Source organism: Bradysia coprophila, unplaced genomic scaffold (genome assembly GCF_014529535.1).
Source record: "Bradysia coprophila strain Holo2 unplaced genomic scaffold, BU_Bcop_v1 contig_732, whole genome shotgun sequence".
In the NCBI taxonomy this organism is placed as follows: domain Eukaryota; kingdom Metazoa; phylum Arthropoda; class Insecta; order Diptera; family Sciaridae; genus Bradysia; species Bradysia coprophila.
The window spans coordinates 6628064-6654076 of record NW_023503972.1 but is presented as its reverse complement, the minus strand read 5'-3'; the positions used below and the strand labels follow the sequence as shown (position 1 = coordinate 6654076).

General features: G+C 35.5%; 1 protein-coding gene across 1 annotated transcript in view; it reads right to left on the bottom strand.

The window, feature by feature from the left end:
- Positions 1 to 2096: 2096 nt before the first annotated feature.
- LOC119084426 (homeobox protein Nkx-6.2) overlaps positions 2097 to 26013 on the bottom strand; it is a 60117-nt gene continuing 36200 nt past the window's right edge. The window contains exon 4 of the mRNA XM_037194403.1: positions 2097 to 4947. Within this exon, the coding sequence (XP_037050298.1) occupies positions 4750 to 4947 (198 nt within the window). The 3' untranslated portion in view covers positions 2097 to 4749. The remainder of the gene's footprint in view (positions 4948 to 26013) is intronic.

Here is a 26013-nt window from a genome sequence, read left to right as displayed (position 1 = left end):
CTTCGCCTCGGGCTGACAGTCGTCATCTAGTGCGATAAAAACCAGCATGCGATACTTGTTTCACCAATAACTATTTCCGTATACTACTTACGTATGTTACTGATCTAGACGATTACACATGTGTATGCAAAAATTAATTTCTTGAATGGGTACACAATGAGTGTGTACTCTTCCTGAAACCAGAAACCGGCTCATCATGTGGCTGATTAAAATCAAAACAAAATTACCCTACACCTCTTGCCTCGGCGCATTATAAATCGAATGATTTATTAAGGAAATACACTAACAAAATAACAATAACATCGACAATAACAATAACAAAAAACTCTCTATTCCTTTACCATATTATGTGATGTGATTTAAGATCATACTAAACATTTAAAGTCGTTTTTGATGTGCATAAAAATAAAAAACAATTTTTATTTATATTGCACCCCAATAAATACCAAACCTTTTCCGATTCGAACCAACTCTTTTTCTTAGGTCTTGTGTGAAGACGAATATACTTCTTGTAGCGCGTATGTGATAAAATTGTACGTACGTGTGTGTATGAGTGTGGAATGGTGTGTTCCTACCTCTTTTGTCCCACTTGGAAATCGTTTGGTTTTCAGCATCATCAGCATTACTAATAAAAAAAAACCAAACCCCATTCAAGATGAATTATAAAATGTAATAAAATTGAAGAAATCTAAATTCTATAAATCGCTCATAAATACAACAGCGTTTTTTGATGGGACAGCGAAATAAAAAAAGGCCAATAAAAAACGCTTAAAAATTCATCAAATCGTCGTCGTGTTCTTCTCTTGCTTTTTATTTGATTTTATTCGTTTACGATAGCCATTTTTTTGACGGTTTATCTACTTTTTGCTATTAAATTTTGAGCTGACTAAACTCTATGTTCTATGTTGCCCATAAAAGTTAAAAATAAGTGGGGGGCCCATTAGAGAATCAAATTTTGCAGCTTGATTTTAGTTGCGACAAATTGTTTTATGGATGCTGCTGGAATATTAGATGACAATGTTGTCCTATGCAACATACGACAAAGAAGGTAAGTGCCAACTCACAGGAATTTTTTGCAGTCACACTAATTAACACAGGTCTCTCCCCCAAAGTATACACGCACTGAATGTAATGAAAGTCTCATAGCCTCAGAGAATTCAAGTGCAGCGTCATATTTTTGTTCGGTGTAGCGCTAAATTTCTGTAGGATTGCGGGAAAGTGGATATGGCCAGCTGTTGAAATAGTAAGTTCTATAATTCGCTGCACTCGAATTCACCCGAGTAGTCGAAATTTCTGTTTTTGTGCAATTGGTAATTTTAGTCGAAATGTCCGTTGCCGTCATTTGGATAAAAAAACAATTTCCAGTAATTCTTGTTGTTTCATGGGAAATTCAATGTGTGTTCTGTGTCTTTTTGCAGATTATTTGCTTGCATACAGGAAAAAATACCGACGAAAGTAAATTTAGCTCTGAGGTGATTGAGGTGATTTCTGTAATTTCTCTCTCGATATTTTCTGACCCTTAGAAACCAGGGGATCTAACGTTGAACAGACACAAAATTGATTTAGTTGGAATAATTGAATACACCACTATTTCGAAATGAAGCGACGATTTAGGTTGTCTTGTATTTTTCAATGCAGTTGGGAATACCACATCTCAATAGGTCATAGTTAGTTGACCAAGGAGGAGATTAAAATGAATCCAATGTAGATTTTTACTTTTTTATTCGTTCTATCGTTCGACGTGTATTTCACTATGTAAAAGTATCGACTCTCTTCACATTTTTTCCATTTCACACGTTCGAGTGCAACGACTCTCCCTACATCTCTTTTGCTGACAACATGTGAACGAAGCTGCAGGACGTCAATCACATAAAAAGTGTAATTGCGATGCTTGTGGTGGTTATACCCTTTTGAATGGACACATTTAGCGAATCATAAACGAAATGGATCTTTTCTTGCCGCTGGCTGCCGCAATGTCCGGATGAAATATAAGATTAGATTGAGTGAAAATCTTAGTTGTTGCAAACTTCACACCAATCCAAACAATGTAAAAAGCGAATTTCTTAATTTTGAATTTAAATTTATTTTTCTGTCTTTAATATATAGTTTTTCTTTCCATTTTTGTTTTCTTTCTTTATAATAATTTAATGAATTTAATAAAATATAATAATTATGTTCAAAAAACGGATACACCGATACATAGGACAATTTGTATACATACAATGACAAAAAAAAACGAACGATGACTTACTCAAAAGAATTTGCTTGAAAATTAGTCATTCGAATCACTGGTTTCGATTAAAAATAAACTAAAAAAAAAATCAAATTCGACGAAACACGCGGTGACAATTTTTAATTTTAATTAAATACAATTGCGGTAAACGACTTTTTACGTTTTATTTACAGAGAAAATTATGGAAAATGCATTCATGCGTAACCGACGCTGTGCCTTTCCGGTTAAAAATTAGTAACACAAAATATGACTGGGGACACTCCAATGTAATCCCCAAAAAAATGTAAGAATGGGGGAGGGGGTTTTTTGTCTAATTTTTAATTCGGTTTGATAAATACAAATGTGATTTCTACATTTTCTTTAGTTTTTACTTTAATTTTAGTTTTTTTTAAATTTTTATTTACTTTTTTAACTTATGTTTTTATGCTTAACTACGTGTCTTACAGAGATCCAATTTTACATTTTTTTTTGTTAAATTAAACTTTCTAAATTGTTTTGTTATTTTTAGGAGCATCTGATGTTATGCTGAATCTTTAGGCTACATTCAGGCGTATTTCATTGTAGTTTGGATGGTATGTTTTTACACAAATCCTTTTTAAATATGTAAAATAGCAATCCCAGTCACAAATGTGTTTGCTTTCAATAATCACAAGAATTAGTGGTAGTTAATTGATCAACTCATCAAGAACTCAATAGCGTAATTGTTAATTCGTTTGCTTTCCACTACACGATTCAGTTGCCAGTGGTTTCAGGTTCGAAACTCAATTTCTTTTTTTTTTTTCTTTTTTTTTTTTTATTAAAAGCCTACACAACTATGGTCGGGCATGCTGTATTAACTTTTTGAAAAAGGATTTTTGTCAAAAGAAATCATCAAAAATACAATAAAATACGCCCGAATGTAGGCTATATATCCAGAGCATCATACATCGCTCTAAATGTTCTTCTTTTCCATTTATCTTTAGTTTTTGTTTTTTTTAATTTTCTTTTCAATATATTAAACTTCTCAATTTCTTTCTTTTTATCCGTTAAATTTATTTACTTTCCATATTCTTTTCTTTACAAAATTATCTCACAACACATTCATCCATTGCAATTGTTTGTTGGTTTCATAAATTAATTTTTCATTTTTTCTTTTTTACTAAATCACACACCGTATTTTCTTCGTTCAAAAAATACGTTTCTTCTCACTTCTTAATTCAAAAATAAATTCGTTTTCGTTTCTCCCATTCTCCCTTTTTTCATCTTTGCCATATTGCGACGTACTTGTTCAAAATTAACCAGAGAGGATATTCAGAAACTCTATGTCTATTCCCTGAAACACTAAGAGACTAGGTGATTTTGGGTGTTAAATGAGAGCCATTTATTTTATCAAAATAACCAATTCTAGCTTGAAGAGAATTGATTTCTTAAAATTCTTTCACTTTCGCTAAGTTCTGTGAATATGATGAGAAGCAAATTGGCAAGAGATCTAAATTTTACATCAAGGTGTATCTTTCACAGGAATCTCAAATGCATCTCTTTACAGCTTCACTCGCTGGGTTAGAAAAGTCAGCGACTCTGTTTGTCAGAGTCAGAGATCTCAGCCATTTTTCTTAGCGAATCTTTTAACTCATTTTCTACGAAAGGTCACTGTAGGCTGAGCGGTAATTTCACTAAATTTTGTCAGGACTATAACGACTTTGATGACATATCTGTCTGAGTTTTCCATTCGTAGGTCAATCTATAGAGATTTGGGTAGTGATAATAGATCACGAATCATGAGCGATTTCTCGCAGCTATTAGCTTTATCGACCACAAAGAAATAACACACAAATGGAAATGAAAACTTGGCAGTTTGTAAAACCCCAACTGAGAAGTTGCGTTCCTCTTACTCGTTAAGTTTATCTACCTTGCCATAATCGCTACCATATCTGCTATTGCAACGAATCGATTGACAGACTAATTTATCAACTGATGAGAAAAACCTTCCTTTGAAGACATTTTGTTGTTTCGGGAATGTTTCCATAAAACAAACAGAACATTGTAATGTGGAACTCGTTGTTATTACAAATCAACATCTTGACAAGGTCTACCAAAAATCAAAACAAATCAATAACGTCTATCGTTTGATGGTTGCTTATTTGAATTATATTTTGCCATAAAAGTGGCTCTTCTACAATCACTAGTCCGACGTGGCCAGAAGTACTGTCTATATTTTACGTAAACAAAAAAATTATTTCCACCAGTTCACCGATTCTGTGAATTTACAGTTACAAATATTTCAAAATTCATTCGGAACAACATTTCTACAATCCAATGTGACCACAAAATGTACAAGCATCAACTCCTCTCATTCAAAAATTATTTTTTTTTAGAAAAAAAAAAGACGCGACTGCAATTTGTTCTCGGTTTTGAACCGAAAAACACAACTTCACATTGCCCTGACGTCCACCTCCCAAAAACGATATACAAAAATTTAAAAATTATTTACAAATCCATCGGATCGCTCCAGCGAGAAGAAAAACAGTCACCAGACATTAGTGTCGCATATCATCGTCCATTCGACATCTTTTCCTCGAATTATTATCACCTAAATCTAAACTTTCCGAATCACTGTCAATAGCTTCGCTACAATCACCTTCACCATCTCCCAGTTCTTCCTGCTTCCTTTTCGCCGTAGCCATTTCAGCGGCATGCTTTTTTCGCCATTTCGTTCGACGATTTTGAAACCATACCTGAAATTGAAGAGAAAGAACGTTTAGTTTCGGTTCGGTTTGCTTGCTGTAAAAAATATTGTTAGAAGGAGACGGTGGTTGAGATGTCATTAAAAGAGTCTTTTACATTTCTTAATGGTTAGAGAAACGGTTATAGGAAAGGTATGTCAAGACAAAAGTGAATAAAAAAATGTTTTAAGGACGACTCATGGGTTCAGAGGCAATTTATTTACAGCCACGTGAAAGGCGTAACTTGTTCTTGGTTGCTGTCTCAATCGGTTTTATACAGTTAGAGGCAATGAACTTTCAGCATGAATTTGCTTCAACTATTTTTCAGCTAATTCAAAGATACCATCAAAATTGTTTATAATTGTTCGTACGGTTGAAGCTGCCGTACGAACGTGCGTGGTTTTGATTGTTTGTGTGAATCAGCTGAAAAACTTCTGAATAAAATTTCTTGCTGAAACTTCACTGTCTCTAACTGCAGCTACTTCTGTCGATTTGAAAGGCGGCCTCAGCTTGATATTTTACGTGAAATTTACACGCACAGACATTTTTCATTCGGGAAAGGTTATCCTTGGAGAGAACCTACTTCCTTGAAATTTCTTAAATTTGTATTGATTTTCCCGAAGCTTCTTTTTTGCTGGTCCACTGAATTGACTCCACGTTTCTGCCTGGCCTAAGCCATCAAACAATACATCAAAAGTGTTTTAAGCTCAACTTCAGCATTAATTTCCGATTTTATATCTTTCTCAATTCTCACGGCTAAAGGCTCTCAAGCTAAATCAATTTAATTAACAATAAGGGGTCGTTCATAAATTACGTAACGCTAGAGGGGGGAGGGGGGGGTATGAGGCAAGCGTTACGGTTCTAACAAAATTGGGTCAAACTTGACCCTTTTAGCGTTACAGACCCGGGGGGGGGGGTCTGAAAAATGTTGATTTTTGCGTTACGTAATTTATGAACGGCCCCTAAGCAAATATAGCAAGACCATAAAATTAATTACGCCGTTAAGCAATCAATTTACGTAAGTTAAACTATGTAAAAAACGAAATCATGTAATGGAATTGTATGTCTGTAGTCTTGCCAAAAATAGCCAGCAAAATGATTAGTTGTTTACAATTCATTTATTATGATTGTACAATAATACAAATGTCCAAAATAAAAATTTAAAAAAAACCAACCAAATTAATACGAAGCACAAAAAAGAACTCCAACTTTTTACTCGTTCTCCTCGTATACAAACACAAAGCGAGAAGGAATTAATTCTCGCCGTTTTTTTTGTGACACTTTTTTTTCCACACACACAGCGCCCAGTTGTTATTTAAACTTATAAAAATTCATTGAATCATTATTATTGTTTGGTATAATCTTTTGTTGAAATCATCATATATCATTTTAATACCTCCGGGATTTCTCAATATGAAAACAAAAATTAGTCTTTTTTCTGTGCTGGATCTGCTAAATGCAACATTAAAACAAATTTATTTCAATTCGAATAATACTTTTGGTTACTTTCGTTGAGGCAATTTTTTTCATTTTATTTACTTGTTTCATTAAATCCCCCATTCTCATTGAGTGCAAATTTTGTTGAGTCTTGTTTTTATCATCGTTTTATATGTAGGCTTAACGATATAACACAAGTCGTAAAACGAAAATAAAATTGTCATTTACAGTCGACGTCAGTGAAATTTATACGCGAATCTACTTCAGCTGTTTTTCAGTTGGTCTCCTTATATACTGATACAACACAAGCTGGTCTTATACGGTCTTACCATGATTACGTGCTCGTAACTATTACACCCGTAGGAAAACGTGTAAGCAGTTTAGTTCGTATGAGTGGACCTGCTGGAAAACAACTGAAGCAAATTCGAATCTAAATTTTGCTGGCACTGACTGTACGCTACGCTACATGGATCCAAAGTACGCAATTCTAATTTGTAGCTTAGTCGCCTTACCAACCTTTTAACGCAACTATCAATACCAATAATTGAATCGTCAAGGTCATACTATGTAACTGACAGTAAATTCCTATTCTTCCTGAGTACCACTCAGATGAACAGTTGCTGCAACTATCGTACTTGGACGAATGAATTGTTTTCAAGATTACAGACACATTGTATGATACTTCATTTAGGTTTGGAACAGTTTTATTTTTTAACAGCTCCGAGGTTAATAATAATAATAATAGCGTATGGTTATTGTTCAGCCGGGAGGACACATTTAAGTGACAGATTCGGCTACCATTTGCTGCTATAGCTAGTGAAGGTACTTTTACATGGTATTGTAATGACCTAACACTAGGGACCACATGCTTAACGTGAATTCCGAACCACGCCTTCTAAGTATTTTACACTCTGAAGGATTTTTGAATATTGAATATTGCGCCTTATTACCTATAGCAGTGCTAAACCCACTAAAGCGCAGTAGGAGTAGAATACCGGCAGCTCCCAACAATGTCTTGACCGGTAAGCCGTGTGACAGCTCTACACACACAACCATACCAGATTAAATGAATCGATTCAACCAGCTGTGTATTTGTGTACACGTCTGACAACCGATTTTTTTTTCTGGCCTGATTGAGGCTCGAACCACCGACACTGACAACTCAATCGAATATTGGAAAGCAAACGTGCTAACCATTACGCCATTGAGTCATTAGCTCCGAGGTTAAAAGATTATACTTAACGCAGTGGCTCGAACAAAGAAAAGGAAAGACAATAGAGGGCTCGTCTCCATCTCGAAGATCAACAAATTTTCCCACAGATGCATAATGTACTAGAACTGCTATCGCATACGAAGTTATTGGTCTTGTCTAGGGGAATGAAGAATTTGCAAGAAAATTATGTCGCTAGAGTTCTAGCCTTGCTAAAAATACATTAAGAAAAAAGTATACGCAAGTGCTCATATATGCATACACATCTTTGCAGTAATGGACCATTGTGTTCAATAGGATATCTCTTTTACAATTGAAGTAGCAGATTCATTTAATTATATTTGCGATATGCTTACCATCTGTGAATGGTAGAATGTTTGTTCATTTTGCTTATAATTCAACAAAACAGTACACTTGCACAGATTTGACTATTTGAGATTTGAAAATCAAAAAAATCAACAAAATGATCCGGGTTCGATTTCCTTGTCTCATGGAATTTTTCTAGCGTCCCGAAGTTGACTCAAATTTCATAATTTGGATTGTTGCAGTGTGTTTGGTATCTGCAACGATGTACACACTAAATGACTCGTATGTCGTAACCCAAATACGATGAATTAGTGTATATATATATGTCTAGCCTACATTAAGGCGAGATATCAATTAAGCCCCTGACTTTCCTCCATAAGTCTGTGCATACTTCGAGGCGTGGTTCGGAAGTCATGTGAAGCCGGTGGTCCAGACTTCACTCGAAGACGATCCTACCAATTTCTACTGCACTAATTCCGAAAGAAAGAATTAATCTGATACGAAAAGTAACAGACAGTTTGCATTTACTCCGACGCCACACTGTGCAATATACTATAACGTTGAAGGTGAACGACAAAAAACTTGAATTATTCAAACAAAATTTCGAAAGAAATTCGGCCATCAATTTCAGCTTATTTTATGGAAATTTATTTTTTGGAAACGAACGACGTTCAATTAAACCGTTTTTCGTTCAAACACACGGCCACAGTAAAACGGTTAACATTCCAGCCGATATTATAGCGAATGTCGTTTTTCATTGCATACAGTAGAGAATGGGGCTGCATTCGGTGAAAATCAATTAAAATTCGAGACATAATCTTGATGGGAAAAAATTGGAAATATTTTTTTTTTCGTCTCTCTCTGCATTTCCATTTATAACTTTAGAATATAGCAGCAATTGGCTTTTATTATACGCTTTGCATATCCATATCTCCATTCGTATCATAGAATGTGTTTTATTGCGTTATTTTTTTTCTGTCGTCCCTCCACCGCAAACCGTCAAACCCAGGACCAATACCGGAAAATATTGTCCTCATTTTTCTCGGTTTTTGTTTTATCAATATTTTATTTGCAATGATGCAGTTATTTTGCTGTATCGAGCTATTGTGTCGATGTTGCACATGGGATATGGGATGCTATTTTTATATTATTTGTCGTGTCTGTGTGTGTATCAAACATATAAAATTCTGATATCATCCCATCCGCAATTGGATATATCCTAACTTATAAACGCAGAGATAGTTTGCACAGGTTTTCATATCTCTATATGTTGGAATATGTATGCAAATTGAATGAATTTGTGCATGGGGCGAGTGGAGGAATGTTGTTATTGGTGTATTACATTGAACAATTTTGCTTGCACATTATTTGCACACCCAACCCCCCCATCATAAATCTTTTACGTTGGCAAAATTGAAAAGTTTCGACGAGTTATGTTACGCGAATCGTAAATCAGTTTATTATAAGTGTGTTGCCGTTGTCTTTCCCAATTTTTGACCGTTATGTTTTCATATTGCCATAGTGCAATAACGGTATGCACTATGTCTTACCTCAAGGAGAGTTGTAGCGGAATTAAACTTTGGGTTCGTGACCTTTTGATGTTTTTGGAAACCTTGTAACTAAGGTGTCGTTGAAAAATGCGATCGATGCGGTCCATGAACTTTTACTCAATCCACCGAAAAGCTGCTCCGACCCGAATTCAACCCGAATCAAAATTTTGAAACCAGATAGCCTAAAAGCACGATTAAAGTGAATCGAGTCGGGCAGGGTTTCTTAAGACGTAGCCCGATTATCTCTAATATGATGGAGATTACATCGATGACAATCGAAATATGTTACTTCTGCTGTAGGAAAATTTCGTAGAAAAGTTCGCACTATAAGAGATGACAAGACTTTACTGTTCCAAATAAACGAAAGATGAACTATGTGGACTACGAAGTTATCTTGTCCGTTATGTCGAAATAGTTCACAGTTTTTTCTTAATTGCCAACGCAATTCAAGCAAAAGTGATCATAATCGACAGCTGTCAAAAAGCTGCTAATTTGTATGAAATGACATTTTACAGTTGTGTGACACACTGTCAAGTGTCAGCACCCTATATAGAGTACCACTCATGCTTGAAGTGCGTTGTCATTGCACTTTCAGCGACTTAAATAACTATAGCGGTATACAGGCCCCGACAATATACCGTAATTAATACTGTTTTCGAAAACGATGGGCCAATGATGATCTTATTATCGCACAGCTACACAAGATTTCAATGGATACACCGATAATTTTTCGTCGAATCATTTCTTCCGATGTCGGCACAACCAACAAAAACGAACGGCGCAAAATGATAAATGAAATTCGAATTCGTGAAAAGTATTTCACCCATTGAAATATTCGCTGCGCATACCATTAAGTCCATGCGAATGTGTTTCAACTAAATCATTTGATTTTGTGTGGAGTTTTACACACGCACCAGATCGACACAGCATTAATGTACCACCATACTACAGGCAGCACTCTTTCAACATAAATGTACACATTAATGTATGAACGGTTGTAAATCAGACATCCATTTGATTTTGATTTAAGATAGTTGAGTGACAAATTGCTTTTAAAAAATAAAATAAATTGTGACAGCATTACAAACCGATCTTTTTCTTTGCGATAAAACATTGGAGTCCTCTTGTCTTCCCTTTCGCATTTCGTCTTTTCACTCTGTGTAGTGCACAATGTCTGAATGAACTACACAAGAAATTCACGTCCATTTGCTAAACATTAGAAAGTTAATAATTTTGTGGTTTAGATTCACATGCCGAATTACAGACACATCAATTTGGGCAAGTATGACGTAAATGATCTGTTTAAAGTAACGTTCATAATCTTTTAGCAACGGCTGGTAATCTGTTAGCAACAGCGACGACAAAAAATAAACGATGAGGTCTGGCTACTATCCTCTTATTATACAGAAAAATGCATGTTCAAACAAATGAAGTAAAAGATTTTGTTATAGAAAACAAAATAGCTAAAACAATCGAAGTAACAGATTTAACGGCATGTCGCTTGTAACAGTTTAAGCACTTGCCATTAAGCAGCAAAATTTTGCTATTCAATTGTAGTCAGGTTGAAGTATCGGTATTTCCCAAGGCCTTAAGTAAGGCAAAGGCACAGTTGATATGTTAAAATTAAGGTTGAGTTGAAATTCAACCCGAACCCAAACTAAGTTTTAAGTTTCCACCCGAACATGACCTGAACCTGAAATTTTCGATTTCGGATTCAACCCGAACCTGAATTGGCTCGACCCGAACCTGACCAGAACCTGAACGTTTACTTTTGAGTTTCACCCGAACCTGACAGGATCAGATCGGGTCTTTACACCGGAAATCACTAATTCTCACTAAATATTTCGTGTTACCTCAATCTAACCTGAATGTATTGATGTGAAAGGAATGAATCCGACTAGTGTAAGCTCTAAGTAATCGTAATGAATTCTCTTGGAATATTTAGCGCTTGAAAACGGTATTGGTTTCGCACATACATATCATTCTCCACAAAGTGTGCTAGCATACATAACGCAGTTCAAAAGCAAGACAGCCCATTAAATGTAATTTTAATCCACAAACAAAAAACAGCAACAAAATTAATTGTCCTACATTAATAAACACACATTAAAAACGGAATCCTTTTCGGTGTTTCCTCCGTGTATAAAATACACCCCACAGCAGCTATGAACGAGTGAAATTAAAATAAATGAGTGCAACTTTGTGTGTATACGAGAGTGTATAGGTTTTTTGCCATTAATTTTTTTCCATTCCTTTTGGTGGCAGAAGGGTTAATGAAGAAAATATGAATGTTCACCCCCTTGCTGTATTATCTACAATAACTGGCTGGAATCGCTGATTTTCATTTTAAAAAATTCGTCTCCAATCCAAGCAATATTACGCTTGATTAATTTTATTGAATTATAAAATGTCGCCTAAGACGTGTGTACTACAACAACCACTGTGGCCGCTGTGATTAATCAAATTAAGAAAAAAATGGATTTTGATTAATCATATCGAATTCGAGGAATTCATAGAATGAATAATGGTTAACTAATTAGTTAATTATTCTAGGGAGTAAATAAAACTTTGGGCTCGCACACACACACACAGCCAACACCGCCAGCTTAATATTTCAGTTTAAAAAAATGCAAAAGTAAACGAGTCCACGCGGAGCAATAAAAATAAATTAAATTTTTCGGTTTCTTTCTTTCATTTTTCGAGTTTTGTTTCAAGAACTCTCGTGTTATAAGTGAAAAATGTACACTCGGCATTGAGTCCAAACAATGGTTAAACAAAATGGTCAAATTACCTACAAAGACGAAACATAAACAGGTTCAAAACTTTGCTCTCCTGGGTACAAGTATGCATTTCGGAACAAGACTTGTGCTGAGAGAGACAATGCCAGTTTCTCCTTCAGGTGGATTGAAGTGAAGCGTTAACTTTTGACCAGTGTTATACGATTTCAATATAGATGGACAGTAATATGATAGAAATCATGAGAGCGCTGCACTCGCGCCGAGACAGTTCCAAGTTCTAAAACTATGACACAACTTTTTGATTTACTGTTGCTGAGGACTGATTTCCCATAGAGACTTTTTTGACCTTGAGACATAGTTTACCGTCGCCTCGATTGAAAATCATCCCGAAGCAGGATTTAGTTTGTTTTTACGGGCTTCCTTTATCTACCCAACGTTTCGGTTCCATGAGTTCTATTGAAATCTTTAGGGATCAGTGCTGTCAACATATTTGAACCTTTAATAACTCGATAAATACGAACCAGTGCGTATAGGAGAATGATGTTTAGAAACCAAGAAGAAATGTAATAGAGTTTTTCCATATTTTATTACATTCTGTCATAAAATTACTGCTGTCACTGCGCTTATTTTCATGTGAACCAACTTCACTGCTGTGACGTTTCATAGGAATGAATCAACGTGAAGTTGTTTCACAAAAAAATAGTCCAGTAAGAATGAAGTACTATAAAAAAATATGGCGCCTCTACAGGCCAACCGACTAGGTGAATATTCGCGAAAATATTTTCACGAATTTTCTCAAATTTTCACGAAATTCTCAAAATTTCGCGATTTTCTCAAATTTTCACAAAAAACTTTTTGCGAAAATTCACGAAAATTTAAGAAAATTTGTGAAAATATTTTCGCGAATATAGGCACTGATATGCACTCTACGATGTTTAGATTATGTTCTCTACCCCCCATTTAGAGGGGACAATTGGGGAGTAGAACAGAATTTTAACTTTGTATTCGTTGGTACTTTTTGAGTTAACTAAGATTCAATTGTGCCGACATCACTCAAAAAAGCGCTACGTAATTTATGAATGATCCCTTAGGACAATAGTGACTCGGGGTTAATGTGCATTCACCTTCAGTGTATTTCAAAGAAAACAACATTAGCGAAGCGTAAACATTCTGCACCATATTTTGATTGCTCATCCATAGCTCTCATGCAATAAATCTTAAGTGCTAAATCTCCCATCCCATTATCCGCACCGGAAAAATATTGCTTGAATAATAGCCCGAATTCATATTCCACCTTAAGCCCCATGCCACAATAAACAGCACATCTTCGCATATGTGACACACAATCATATTTCATTTAAAATTACCAAATCCTTTTTTCCCTTTTGTGCGCTAATATTATCACGCTAAAATGATATAATCAAAATCCTCTTTCTAATACACCAGAAATTTCCCAGCATTAAACACTTTAAATGTATGTCATAATAAAATTCGACAATTATTTCTTGTGTTTTGTTGCAAATTACATCGCATTAAAACAAGTGCTTTTACCAAGGCATTTATCATTTTCCTTCGGTGTGTGCCGCTATGTATTTCGGGATGGGAACTTTGTAGCAGAGAAAGCCAATGGTATTGGTGTAGAGTTGGCAAAATGGTTATTTTAAAGCATTAGTCCCCGAACGCAGACTGGTGTATGGTACACTGTTGTGCACATCACCATATATACTCTTTCCTTCTTGCATTTATTTCGATGATCTTAGTCGGTACATTCGGGCCCCATTTATATGCCATAATAACCTTATGGAGTGTGCAGATGAATAGAACCATTAAAAGCTCTCGAAATTTCGGTGGAGAATGGGATCGACGATGATGGTGTGCATTTGGAGCCATCATGTTACTTATGAAAAACGAGGGCATTTTATAAAAGCATTCCATATACCATCGCTGTATACTTATATATGTGTAAGTACATACGTGTCGGGAGGCCGCATGGAAAGCAATAATGTTCGACCATTTGTATAGTTACTTTGTTTGTCGTTCATTCTGCAACGTTTCTTTGAACCTAATAAAAATTGTCTTTTTGGGACGTCTTATCCACAAAATCTTGAATGGTATGGTTCATGCTGACTTGGGAATCGAAAGTGAGTCTAGGTCAAAAAGATGAAGATACAATTTTGGGTGGGATGATTCAGTGGCTGCGTTGGTCACGTCCCAAACTTCAGCAAAGTGTGTTTGGTTGCTGCAACGATGCACATACACACTCGAAAGACGTAACCTAAATTCAAAGCCTACATTTAGGCGAGATATCAATTAGCACCTAACTTTACTCAAAAAGTATTTGCATACTTTGAGGCGTGGTTCGGAAGGCTCGTAGTGAGGTCTCTAAACAAATCTCGGGAAAGATCTCTTTACATCTGAGTCTCAGATTCTGAGATCTAAGCCTTAGAGTCGCATAGTTCACATAATTGATAAAGCCAATCATTTGGTTCCGCAGCAGTTAGCTATGATTTTGTTCCCATTCCCTTCAGACACGACGGCGATGTGTATATAAAATCGCTTTATTTACCACAAAGAGCATAGAAGATAAGTATTTTCCAGCGTGTTAATGCTGGATTTGGCTAATGTTCGTATTTGTAAACTACACGAGACGTCCTGTTCATGTGTTTGTATAAAAAAAAATTCTCGCGAATACAGCAGCCTGGTCGAGACCGAAGAGGATTTTATAAAAATATATAAAACGAAAGTCTCGAAGGAAGGGATGCGCCGGTTGTGTGTGTTCTTTTTTTTCTGTGTAGACAGTTTATGCACAGCTGTGGCAGAAGATAATGTTCAGAAAACCACCCTTAATGATGTACGTACAGTCTGTGTGGCAAACATTTTCCATGAATGTTCACCATATTTCTCATCATACCGAAAATTCAGAGCCAACTTGTTAGACAAAATGGATGAGATAGTCGAAATGGAATTTTTGCTGCAGACTGTATCATACCATGTATAATACAGCCCATACTCATACTTTAACTGGGACTCATTATTTACATCTTTATTTGGCCGTATTCGAGAAATTAATTTCTCATAAAAAAAGAGCCCCCACACCCACAGCTTTCCAGCACTATCGTCTACGGACGGAAAATTTCATAACTTGTGTATGATGGGCTATGCTGTGTTGTAGTATGGTGTGTGTTGTGTACGTATACGATTTTGTTTCACTCTATTATATACTTTAACTATGAACATTTTATCTCTTTTCATGGCGTTTTAATGTTTATTGAGCGACGATATTTTCTTTTGCTTGCTACCGGAATGGGTTCTCCGGAGGGTTGTTCTTTTTTTTCACATTGGTAACCGTTTGCGTTGCCTTATAATTATGTTATGTTGTCTAATAGATGCGAGAAACATGTTCTACGAATGATTTCTGTATCATCAATTGGAATTTATGTCGAGACATAAAATAAATTCATTTTACATTGTCATTATTTAGATGCTTATAATGAATAGAGAGAGAGAGAGGAGAGTGATAAATAAGTGATTGCATGATGGTTAAGTGCTCGATGGATGGGTGGATGGGGGTGATTCACATTTTGACGAGGCCAGATTTTGGTGATCGAAATCAAGAAATTGTAAACATCGCAAGGAGTAGCTGAAGAGTAGTTATGATGAGTTGTTTGATGCTGAGAGACTGACCTTAAAAGTTTCAGGTGAGTTTAAGAAGTTTTATATCTGAGGTCTACAAAAGCACCGTATTCGATTATAAGGCAAGTGTAACCAGAAAATGATTTATATCGATTTTTAAGCGTTATTCTTAGAGATGATGCTGATGCTAAACTTTATAATAAAATAGCTTCAAACTTAGTGAATTTTAGTGAAGTTTTTCGCTATTTTTTACGCAAATACCCGAACGTTCGCAGCGCTTTGCGGCGGAATGAAAAAATGATCCCGTCGCCTATAAAAAATTACTGAAGGAAAAGGTCAAGACACTTTATCAAATAGTCACCACACTCACCTGTAAAGGGGAGAAATGGAATTTCTCTTAAGGATTATGACGAGCGGAGGGAAATGGTGTCTTTATCATGCAAAATATCAAACGATAGCTTTAAGCTAATAACTGCTGAATCCGACAGTAACAACTGTATCAGTCCAGCACGATTTTCACAGTTTCAAACTATAGGAGGTCGTATTCAAAAGGAAGATGTATGGTAAAACGTAAGAATTTAAGAATTTAAATTTCGAATAATAAGCCCTACGTTTGGGCGACTGTTCACACCTGCACAATTCCCTTCAGTGACGGCTATCAATCTGTTATCAACACTCAATTTATTCTGCGTTCGTTCAAAGAAAATCATACCCTTAGTCGTCTCTATTTTCTGTGGTAGCGCACATGCAGTGAACATCTGTTTCTCAAAATTGGCATCCGCCAGAAACCTTCAAATCTACGTCTGTGTTCCACGCAAAGTCATTGTCGTCTTTAACTTCGCGCCCACACATCCTAACAAGGAAGGATGATGAAACAATAGTCCCGAATAGTTTTCCCTATCAAACAAACATCGTTGTCTGATATATGAAACTTACTGTCACAAAATGTGAACATTTTTCAATCACGACGACAGCATTTTATACGAATGTCTGAACCACATTCCGAATTCCAGATTATTATTATACTTTCACGTCTTTCCGATGATGCGAACAAAGAACCCTCCTACGAGTAAAAAACGGAGTCAAGAGGGTGGTAACTATGTTAAACAAGATATATTTCAAGTTCTTCCCGACACAACACTTTTAACCGTTGTTTATACACAGAGTATTATTTACCCGAAAAGGGTAGAGAAAATGCAATTCATTGCTGGGTTGTGTGAAATGGAAATGTTCCGTTTTGTTGGAACACCGTTAATCGGAACGAGAGAGGAGGCTGTGTGGAGTGCTGTGTGTTTGCAAGATATACACATAATTTCGGGCTGTGTGTGTTTTATACATGGGAATTGATTACAGCGCATTTTGTGTATTGTGTAACATGAGAATGAAAATAAAATAAAAGGCAGTTTTATGGTCTTGATATTAGGATGAGTGTGTTTTGATTAAATTAAGTTCAAATATCAGAATTTATTATTATGTTTTCTGATTTTTTTTTCTCTTCTTTTTCGTTTCTCTGTTTTGCAATTTATTTTTAGAGCTGAGCATTAAATCTCGGACGAAAAATTGAATTGATTTTAATTTTTGCAATTTTGGATTTAAATTAAATGGAATGACTTCGGCTATAGCAGATTTATTAATTGGCTGAGAAGGTCGGTCGTTTGGAATCCATTAGTTTAATGTTGAATGTTTATTCGGAACTTGCTTCTTAATTTAGGAGAAAAATCAGTAGGGTGAGATTGGGTATGAGATAGAGATGGAATATGACGAGTAGCGTTAGGCTAGTTCCTTTAACCAGAGGCTATTTTTAGGGAAAAATTTTACCATATTTTCTTGAATTTTCGTAGAATTTTGCAAAGTTTCCTTAATTTTCCTAAATAATTTGGAAAAATTCTGGAAAATTTAAGAAAATATTTTCTCAATATGTCAATTTTTTGAGACCCTTGTTGAAGAAAAACTGCTCAAATTAATAGTAGACTAAGGGCCTATTTTAAGGAATTTAATTTCCAAAAATTTCCAAAATTTCACAAAAATTCTTAAAATTTCCAAATTTTGTTTTCTGTTAGATCTCATTCCGCAGTAATCAGTTAAGCTCAAAGACATGAAAAACAACTAAAAACAACTTGGAAAGCATTCATCACTCGGGATCAATTTGTGATACGAACCCATTCGTGTGTTAAGCAACTCGATTTGGGATTTTAAGTAAAGAATAATGAAAGACATGTTGTTCCGTCAAACTTCCGGAAAATATAGGGTTAAACTGCAAAATACGAGCACTCGATTGTCTTTTCTTTTGTTCATATTACAGCAGTGTCTAGTATTTGATCGTTTTACCCGATACCACCGCATTTTCCCTTATGAATAGAGAAAAAATTGGTTTCTAGCATTCGATGGACTTACAAAGGGTAGAGAACCAACCCAATTTAAGAAACACCTTAATTTACAGGTCCTACAGAAATTATGCTTGCAGAATTTTCTAGGCCATGGTTTGGAAGTCACGCTAAGCCCGAGGTGCAGACTGCAGACTGAGCTTCAAATTGGCCATAGGAAGCTGATAGGATATGGTCTCAAAAACAAACAAAAACAAGCTCGGGTGTGAGCTCAAAGGCCCACAACGGATTCTTTACCAAACTTTAGATCAAACAATGGTCGCACTGTTCTTCCCACAAATAAGCTAAAATTTCTTAATTATCTCGAGATTTGAGATTTTCTTGTGTTTTTTATGTTTGAAATATAACACACCAATTTAGGTCCTTGTAACTTGAATTGATTTCATCGTTAGGCCAAGTGAAACCGCCTATATCTTAAGTCATGCCTACTTGTCCATTTTTAATGAATCATAACTGAAATGAAAAACGTTTCCGTTTTCTAATCTCTCGTTTCCTTTCTATTTTGCACACACTGAGAAAGTGATATCAATGACAAAAAGTTAGTGAAGGTAAATCGTTTTAGGTCAATTTTGTTCCCTATTTTTAAACTAGAAAATAACCGCCACTGACATGTACGATACAAGAGATTCAGTTCTTTTGCGGAAAGGATTCGATTGGAAAACGTACAATCGATTGCTAAATGAATGAATAAGCAATAAAACTGAGTGAAAACTAATTCAATAATACCAAAATATGAACCCATAATAATTCAAACAAGAAAAATATTATCATAAACCATGTAATCTAATGATATACGAATCCAACCCCCTCCTGAAACATCATCGACAAAATTGTATCCAAAACATTTTTTCTTGTTTTCATTCATTCACCATTATATCCATTTTTATGTTATATCTTGCAACACAACACACACAGCAGATATATATACACTCCAGTCAGCAGAAAAAAAAATGTTTCAATTTTTGCTATTTTTTGCGCGCATTTTCCGATTGTTTTATGACGTGCATGCTATAATCCATATTCCAGTCGTCCTTTTCTGGGCTTGTTTTTTTTATGGTTTCATAGCGATTTTAAATCAAATTTGATATGCGATCAGAATATTGATAGCCTGATATTCATCGAATTAAATAAATAAAAAAAATTGGGATGTATTTCCCGATGATGTTTTTCGTTGGGCTGGTTTCCTTTTGTTGCTCGCCTGTTTTTGTTTTTCATTTCGGCCGTTGTTTTGCTTCTATTTTTTGTCTGGTGCTTTGACTGGTGTGACTATAACGCACACAGATATATGGGAGGATGGGGTGCACGGAGGGAAAAGTGATGAGTCCACATCAGCTATTTGCTACATGAATGATGTGAACGATAAAAGTGCTGATCAGGGGATGATATAAATATTATCGGAAACAGCATAATAAAGGCACAATATAATATGTTGGATGGCGGAGTCACCAAACGACCAAACACATTTTCTTTTTCTCTCAATTTTTTTTTGGATCGCTGTTCGTCATATCGTTTTTAATAATTTCATGTTGTAATTTTCCCTGCAACAAGGCTCAATTCACTATAATCGACTGGTTATTTATGGTATATTTACATCGCAGACACCATATCATCAATTTAATCTTCAGCTTTTAATTCTAACCAAATAAATCACATTGTATTTACCACCCTCAGCCCCCTATTCTTTCGTGTGTTCGAAATTTATTTTAACTTTAAATGGGCGGTTTCTTTAAAGCGTTAAACCATAAAACCCTCTATCGTGTTTAACATATTCGCTGGGTGCGAGCGCCCGTAACACATACACCAACCCTTAATCAGATGTTCATTTTAAATTTTCGAGACTTTCCCTTATCAAAGAGTCACGTTTTTGGTTGAGTGTGAACACAACATTTTGGTGTTTTGAAATTTGTTTTGGTTGTTCTTTTTCGTCTCTAACTTTTTTATCAGATCGTTCGGATTATGTTGTATTATAATTTGGTGCATGCGTTCCATATACGACAGTTTATTGTGATATATTATGTCGAATACATAACATTAGGTAGTATGAATCAAACGAAATGTTTTCGTTTTTGTTTTGTCATTCAAAAAGGGAACGAATCTCTTTATTTTATATCAAATTCACTAGGCAAGAAAAAAGTTTTCACTTCAAAATCTTTTACTTCAATTATTTTAACATACTTTTAGTACGTGACAGTAGGTTAGCTCACCGCTCAATATCTTGGTCGTTGGTTTCAATGACTCTATATTTCTACTCTGCGCTCCTATCGCGTCCCACAGGAAAGCACCTTCCGTTAAAAGGGATTCTAGATTCATGTTCTTATGAAAGCTGCTCGAAAAATAGAACATGGAAGAAATGGAATCTTAGGATTAACCGTTCTGTCAAAAGCTATTGCATTGCGATGTTATTGATTAGCGTAGCAGTAACTAACTATGCATTCCCACTACAAACTTTCACTTTGTGTTTTGCTTCCTACGAGAAGAAATAATTCAGCTGACGGACACTTCTTCAAATACACAATCCCTCTGTATATTACATATAGTACCTGACTCCAACAAAATGATCCCGAACAACATCAAACATTTATAGCAATGTAATGCCGCACACATATCCAATATGGTAAAACCATATATCATAACTCATAAATGCCCATTACACATAAAAAAAAATTTATTGAAATATGGCGTGCTAAATCAACTTCTTGGTCAATATTAGCTACATAATGGCCAAAAAGGAATTCTGGCTTTTCATCCCTTCATTTTATTATTATAAGTCACGTTGGTTGGACGGGGGCTCTTTCAACATCTCCGTGTGTTTTGTTATGTATGTATGTACGTACGTACAAACGTTGAGAGAGTTAAGTCATCATTATTATTGGTGTAGCGATTAGGACGAGAAACCAAAATTATTATTTCAGTAAATAGAAATTTCTTATTCTTTGACTTTCTGGCGGTAAACCGACCAGCAAAAAGTCGTATGTTGGATAAGTGCCGGGACTGGTGGTGTATTTTCGGTTGGGATTAAGATAGTAGGCAAATATAATAATGTGGGTGGCGTGGCGTTTCTATATTTTGTTGTTCGTCGGTTGGGGATTATTAATATATTCGGGTTTATTAAGCAATTGATTTAACTTTTTGGTGAACAAAAACACCGAAATCCCTCCATAAAATCACTTTCTGTTTACTTATAACATTCGACGACAAATCCAAAGAAGAAGGAAAAACATGAAAAATTGTATAGTTAAGCCACACACCATCAGGAAGACTAGCAGGGACAATGCTGTGATTTTATTTACCGCACTGTATGTGCTTTTTAAACCACTCGTGCTCAATAGCCACATTTTCACTCCCTAATGGGCTAGTCGTTTGCACATTTGTTTGCCCCCATTCCTATCGTTTATTAAAAAAAAAAACACCAAACGAACCAACAACGACACAACGTCCAATATTAAATTAAATGACAAAAGAAAACATTTAATTACACGGCATAATTTGCATATAATTTCGTTACATTTTTTAATTATCATTTTCTTCGTTTATTTAATTTTTCGTTTCCATTTTTTTTTTTCTCTACTTCTTCCTGTCCATTCATACCCACTCCCTCACAATCTCGATGTGCATCCACATGGGATTGCCGTTAAAAAAAATGTCAAAATTACAGCTTTAGATTACCCCATTCCTATGGAAATTCACTAAGAAAAGATGAGAAGTTTATAATTAAAAAATATAAAAATTGTCTCTCTAGCCTCGTAGCGTGGTATGTCAAGCGACGTACTGCTGTGTCATTTGAGATTTAATTACACAAGAACAAGTGACATTAGTTCTTTCTTTTTTCTTGATTATTTCTTCGAACGTGCAAGCAGATTTATGTGCACGGGAAAGTGAGACCCAAAATTATTCACAAATTTAATGCATCCGTTGATCCGACATGGAGACAGCACACAGCAGGTTAATAACATTAAGAGTTTCTTATTTCGTTACATGTACTTGATGAAGGAGATTGAGTTAAACAGAAAAAAAGGGGGAGGAGTAAGAGTGCTAGTAGATAGTTAAAGTTATGGGAATGCACTATGTGTCACACAGTCTGTGACGAGACATTAGAAAAGTGAGTCATATATTCATTACACAGCCTAATTCCTAAAATTTCCATGACTTTCCTAAAAATTCATAAATTTAAGAATTTAAGCAACGCACTTCAAACAAAAGTGCTATTAATGACAGCTGCTAAATATAGTACTATTTTGTATGAAATTTTATCCCCAGTCTTTTTACAGTGTAAAATTTTGTATCTGTACTGTCAAGTTTCAGTACCATATTTAGAGTACCACTTTTGCTTGAAGTGCGTTGATTTAAGCAAAAATTTTGGAATTTTCAGGAATTTTTTAAGAATCTTATGAAATAGTAAGACCTGTTTCACAACCTAAAGATATTTGAAAAGTACCTAAATAGATCAAGGCCAATGTCCAAGGTTATTCGAAATGTCCAGTATCATCCAAAAAGAACCTAACCTGAAAATATATGTTCTGAAAATGAGCAGGCGTTGTATACTCGTTTGAAAATAAACCCTAATGCTTGAGTGGTGTTTCTGGTTTTCTTGTAAAATAATGAGCATACACACTTGCAGCTTCAAGATCTGTTTATCATTTCACCGCTTTTATACATTGAAAGTCTCTGAAATTTAACGGCTTTGTTGTTCTAAACAAAACACAAAATTAAACGGCCGCTCACTAGTTTCCATTTAGAGAGTTAAAGTTAGGGTTCTCTGTGGGTGACGGCGTAGCTGTCAGTGTTCGGGTTTAGAGTTACTTGCACTTGATGTATATACTTCAGAGTGGTACTAATTGTTCTCTTTTCGGTAAATTTCTTATAGGGTAAAACTACCAAATCCGAGCACCTACTGTAATACGAGCCCTATACTGTCTTTTCTTTTGTTCTTTGATGGAATTGACGAAAAGATGATTGAGTATTACAGTACGTGTTCGTATTTGGTAGTTTTACACTATTTTTAGCCAAAATGTCAGGTATTAATACGAGATCGTGATCATGAATCGATATATTGTTCAGCTTCGTGTAAAAATATTTATTAAGAAGATCGACGAAGGAAAGAAGGAAGGGAGCATAATATAGACATACCAACTAATCACATACCTCGCAACCTCGGAATAAACTGCCCAATTATTGCCCTCTTATTATAGGCGAATGATTGGAAATCTTAAATTAAAAAGGTCAAAGAGAAACAGAACGGCAAACGGTATCCCATCCATAAAACACTATTTAAAATGTAATCCACTTAGGGTGTTCAATGTTTCAAAACAGTTAAAATGACTGTTGAAACGAGGGTTCCAAAAATATTTGGTGCATCAATAAATATAAGTCGTCGCTTATTCGGTTTGATTCATTTCGCTGATTCCCCCTAATTTGATGCTTATGTCATTACATTCTGCATTCAATAATTTCGGTATAGGGTCTTTAGCTGGCATTGAACGGAACATGTATACGCGCACAACACTCTGGTATAAAGAGATCATTACCGATATCAATGTAATTCGTTTAGCAGTCGCTTTAATTCTATCTATTTGCTTATTGTAATACATCCGTCATATCATACACCCACCCCTCGGTTTTCTGTACACATTGTAACATTGTTGTGTACTATCGCATTTGTTATAGTAATTTCGTTGAATGACGAGGGTTGATGCGAGATATCATTTCGAATGTTTATTTACGATTTCGGAAAAAGACGCACATAACATTCGATCTGAAATGTTTGTGCGTGCCTGCCTGCACGATAAATTGTACACAGTTTGTACACACTCAATTTAACATATGAACCAGAAACTAGTTCATTGAATAAATCGTTTAAGTTAATTGATATTGTGCACTTAAATTTCACTGTCACCTAATTTGGTTATTGCATTATAATCAAATGGGAAAGACATTCGATCGTATCGTTGACATTTTGACTGTGGATTATCTTCGATTGAGTGACTTATTGGTAAGATGGATAAATAGTTGATGGAACTCGAATTGGAAAGTGTAAATCCAATCAAGCACTTAACCAGTTCGTAGGTTTTTTGCCTTCTATATAAAACTACATTTGAAATGACTGTTCAGTCCAAGTATCTGTTAATCCAACGCACCTAGCATAGCAGTAGAACATTGCATATGTCAAAGATTGAAATTACATGGTACATACAGATACTTAGTCTCGACTTACAACACTCTTTTTCTTCTAATATGCTCAGGGCTTCGACTCGCTTTGTGGTAGCTGATGTTGAGAAGTCGCTAGACTTGCTCCTCAGCAAATTGGTATAGTGTTCTTATAGCGCTTGCAAAACGTCACAAGACAGTGGTCTCTTATGTTTGTCGTATTGTTATCAAAGAGCGTGACTGACACACCATCCTTGAAATAACTGAAGACTTCGTGACTAGTTACGAGACTGCTTTTATGCTCCGAACATCTCAAACCAATGTTTCTTAAACTTATTTTGGGTGAATTTGTCGAAAAACTTATCACAACTGGTGAAAGGTGTGTGAAGGACGAAAAAATATTGATGCCAACGCCAGCATTTTTCTAGCAAAATTCGTCCCATGAAATTAAGTCAATCCTCCATTAGATTTCGTCAATTTCACGTCCGAACGAAAGTGGACACTAGCATCACACCCATTCGTCGCGACTCACATCACCTGCTACACTCACCAAATCCCCCCATTTGACATAGCTCATCACCGATGATCGATCATAATAATGTCCCACCCACACACGACTGGATGTGCTTCGAACCAAACTTTAATACCAAAAATAAATCTTGATGCGTCTGATGTTTATCTCTTGTCCAATTATAATTAATGGAACGAGTTCAAATCACCAATTTTTCGATTCATTAAACTGATGGTAATTTTCGCCTAATCACCAGTGGCATATCGTTGGGAGTCACACAGAGAGAGATATTCCGCGTTACAACAGAAATATTCTAAATCGTTTCCATGCATACGCGCGCGTCTTTTTTTTGAGTTGTGTATTATAAATACTGGAACCGACACACACTGCGTTCGCTGGCTGATGTATGCGGAAAACGGTTTTGACGAAATTATTGTTTATTGCAACATATGCGTCTATAATCTTTCGTAATACCGTAATTGATACCGTTGATACCCCCTACAGTAATGCATTGCCAGTTTAAATTGGTTCTGATATGGAATTGCGAGAGGCTTGTTTAGAAAAAGATTGAAAATGCAGAAATGGCCGCGTTGAGTTGCGTTCTATTGAATTGGTTAATCTTATTTACCTTAACTTTGACGGGATATCTGTAGAATGATTGGTTGCGCAACAGTGCGAAAAAAATGGAAAATAAATTCATTTTTATTGACAAAAAAATGTTTTCGACTTTCTTGCATCACCCTGCGGGGCACACCGTTGAAAGTGGCGATAATTTTCATTTTCTCAGGGCTTCACAAGTACAATACCTTACGTAATTGTTTGGAGATTGTTATTGTGCCACGAGGGATTATAGTCCTCGCCTTCGGCTCTGGCTACAAACCTACCTCTCGTCAAAATAAAAATCTCTAAACAAGGACGTAATGTACTATTAAAATTCCTAAAAATTCTTCACCTGTCACATACGGCTACTATCTGTATCATCTGTTATTGATAACAACAACAAACATAATGACAAGCTCTGTAAAATGCATGTTAAAAAAATTGAAGTACAAGATTTGAAATCAACGTATTAAAAATACTTTGATCGCTGGAAGTAATAGACCAGATAATAATACTGGTCATATGCTTGTCATCTGTCACAGGTTGAAACATCCTAAAAATTCTT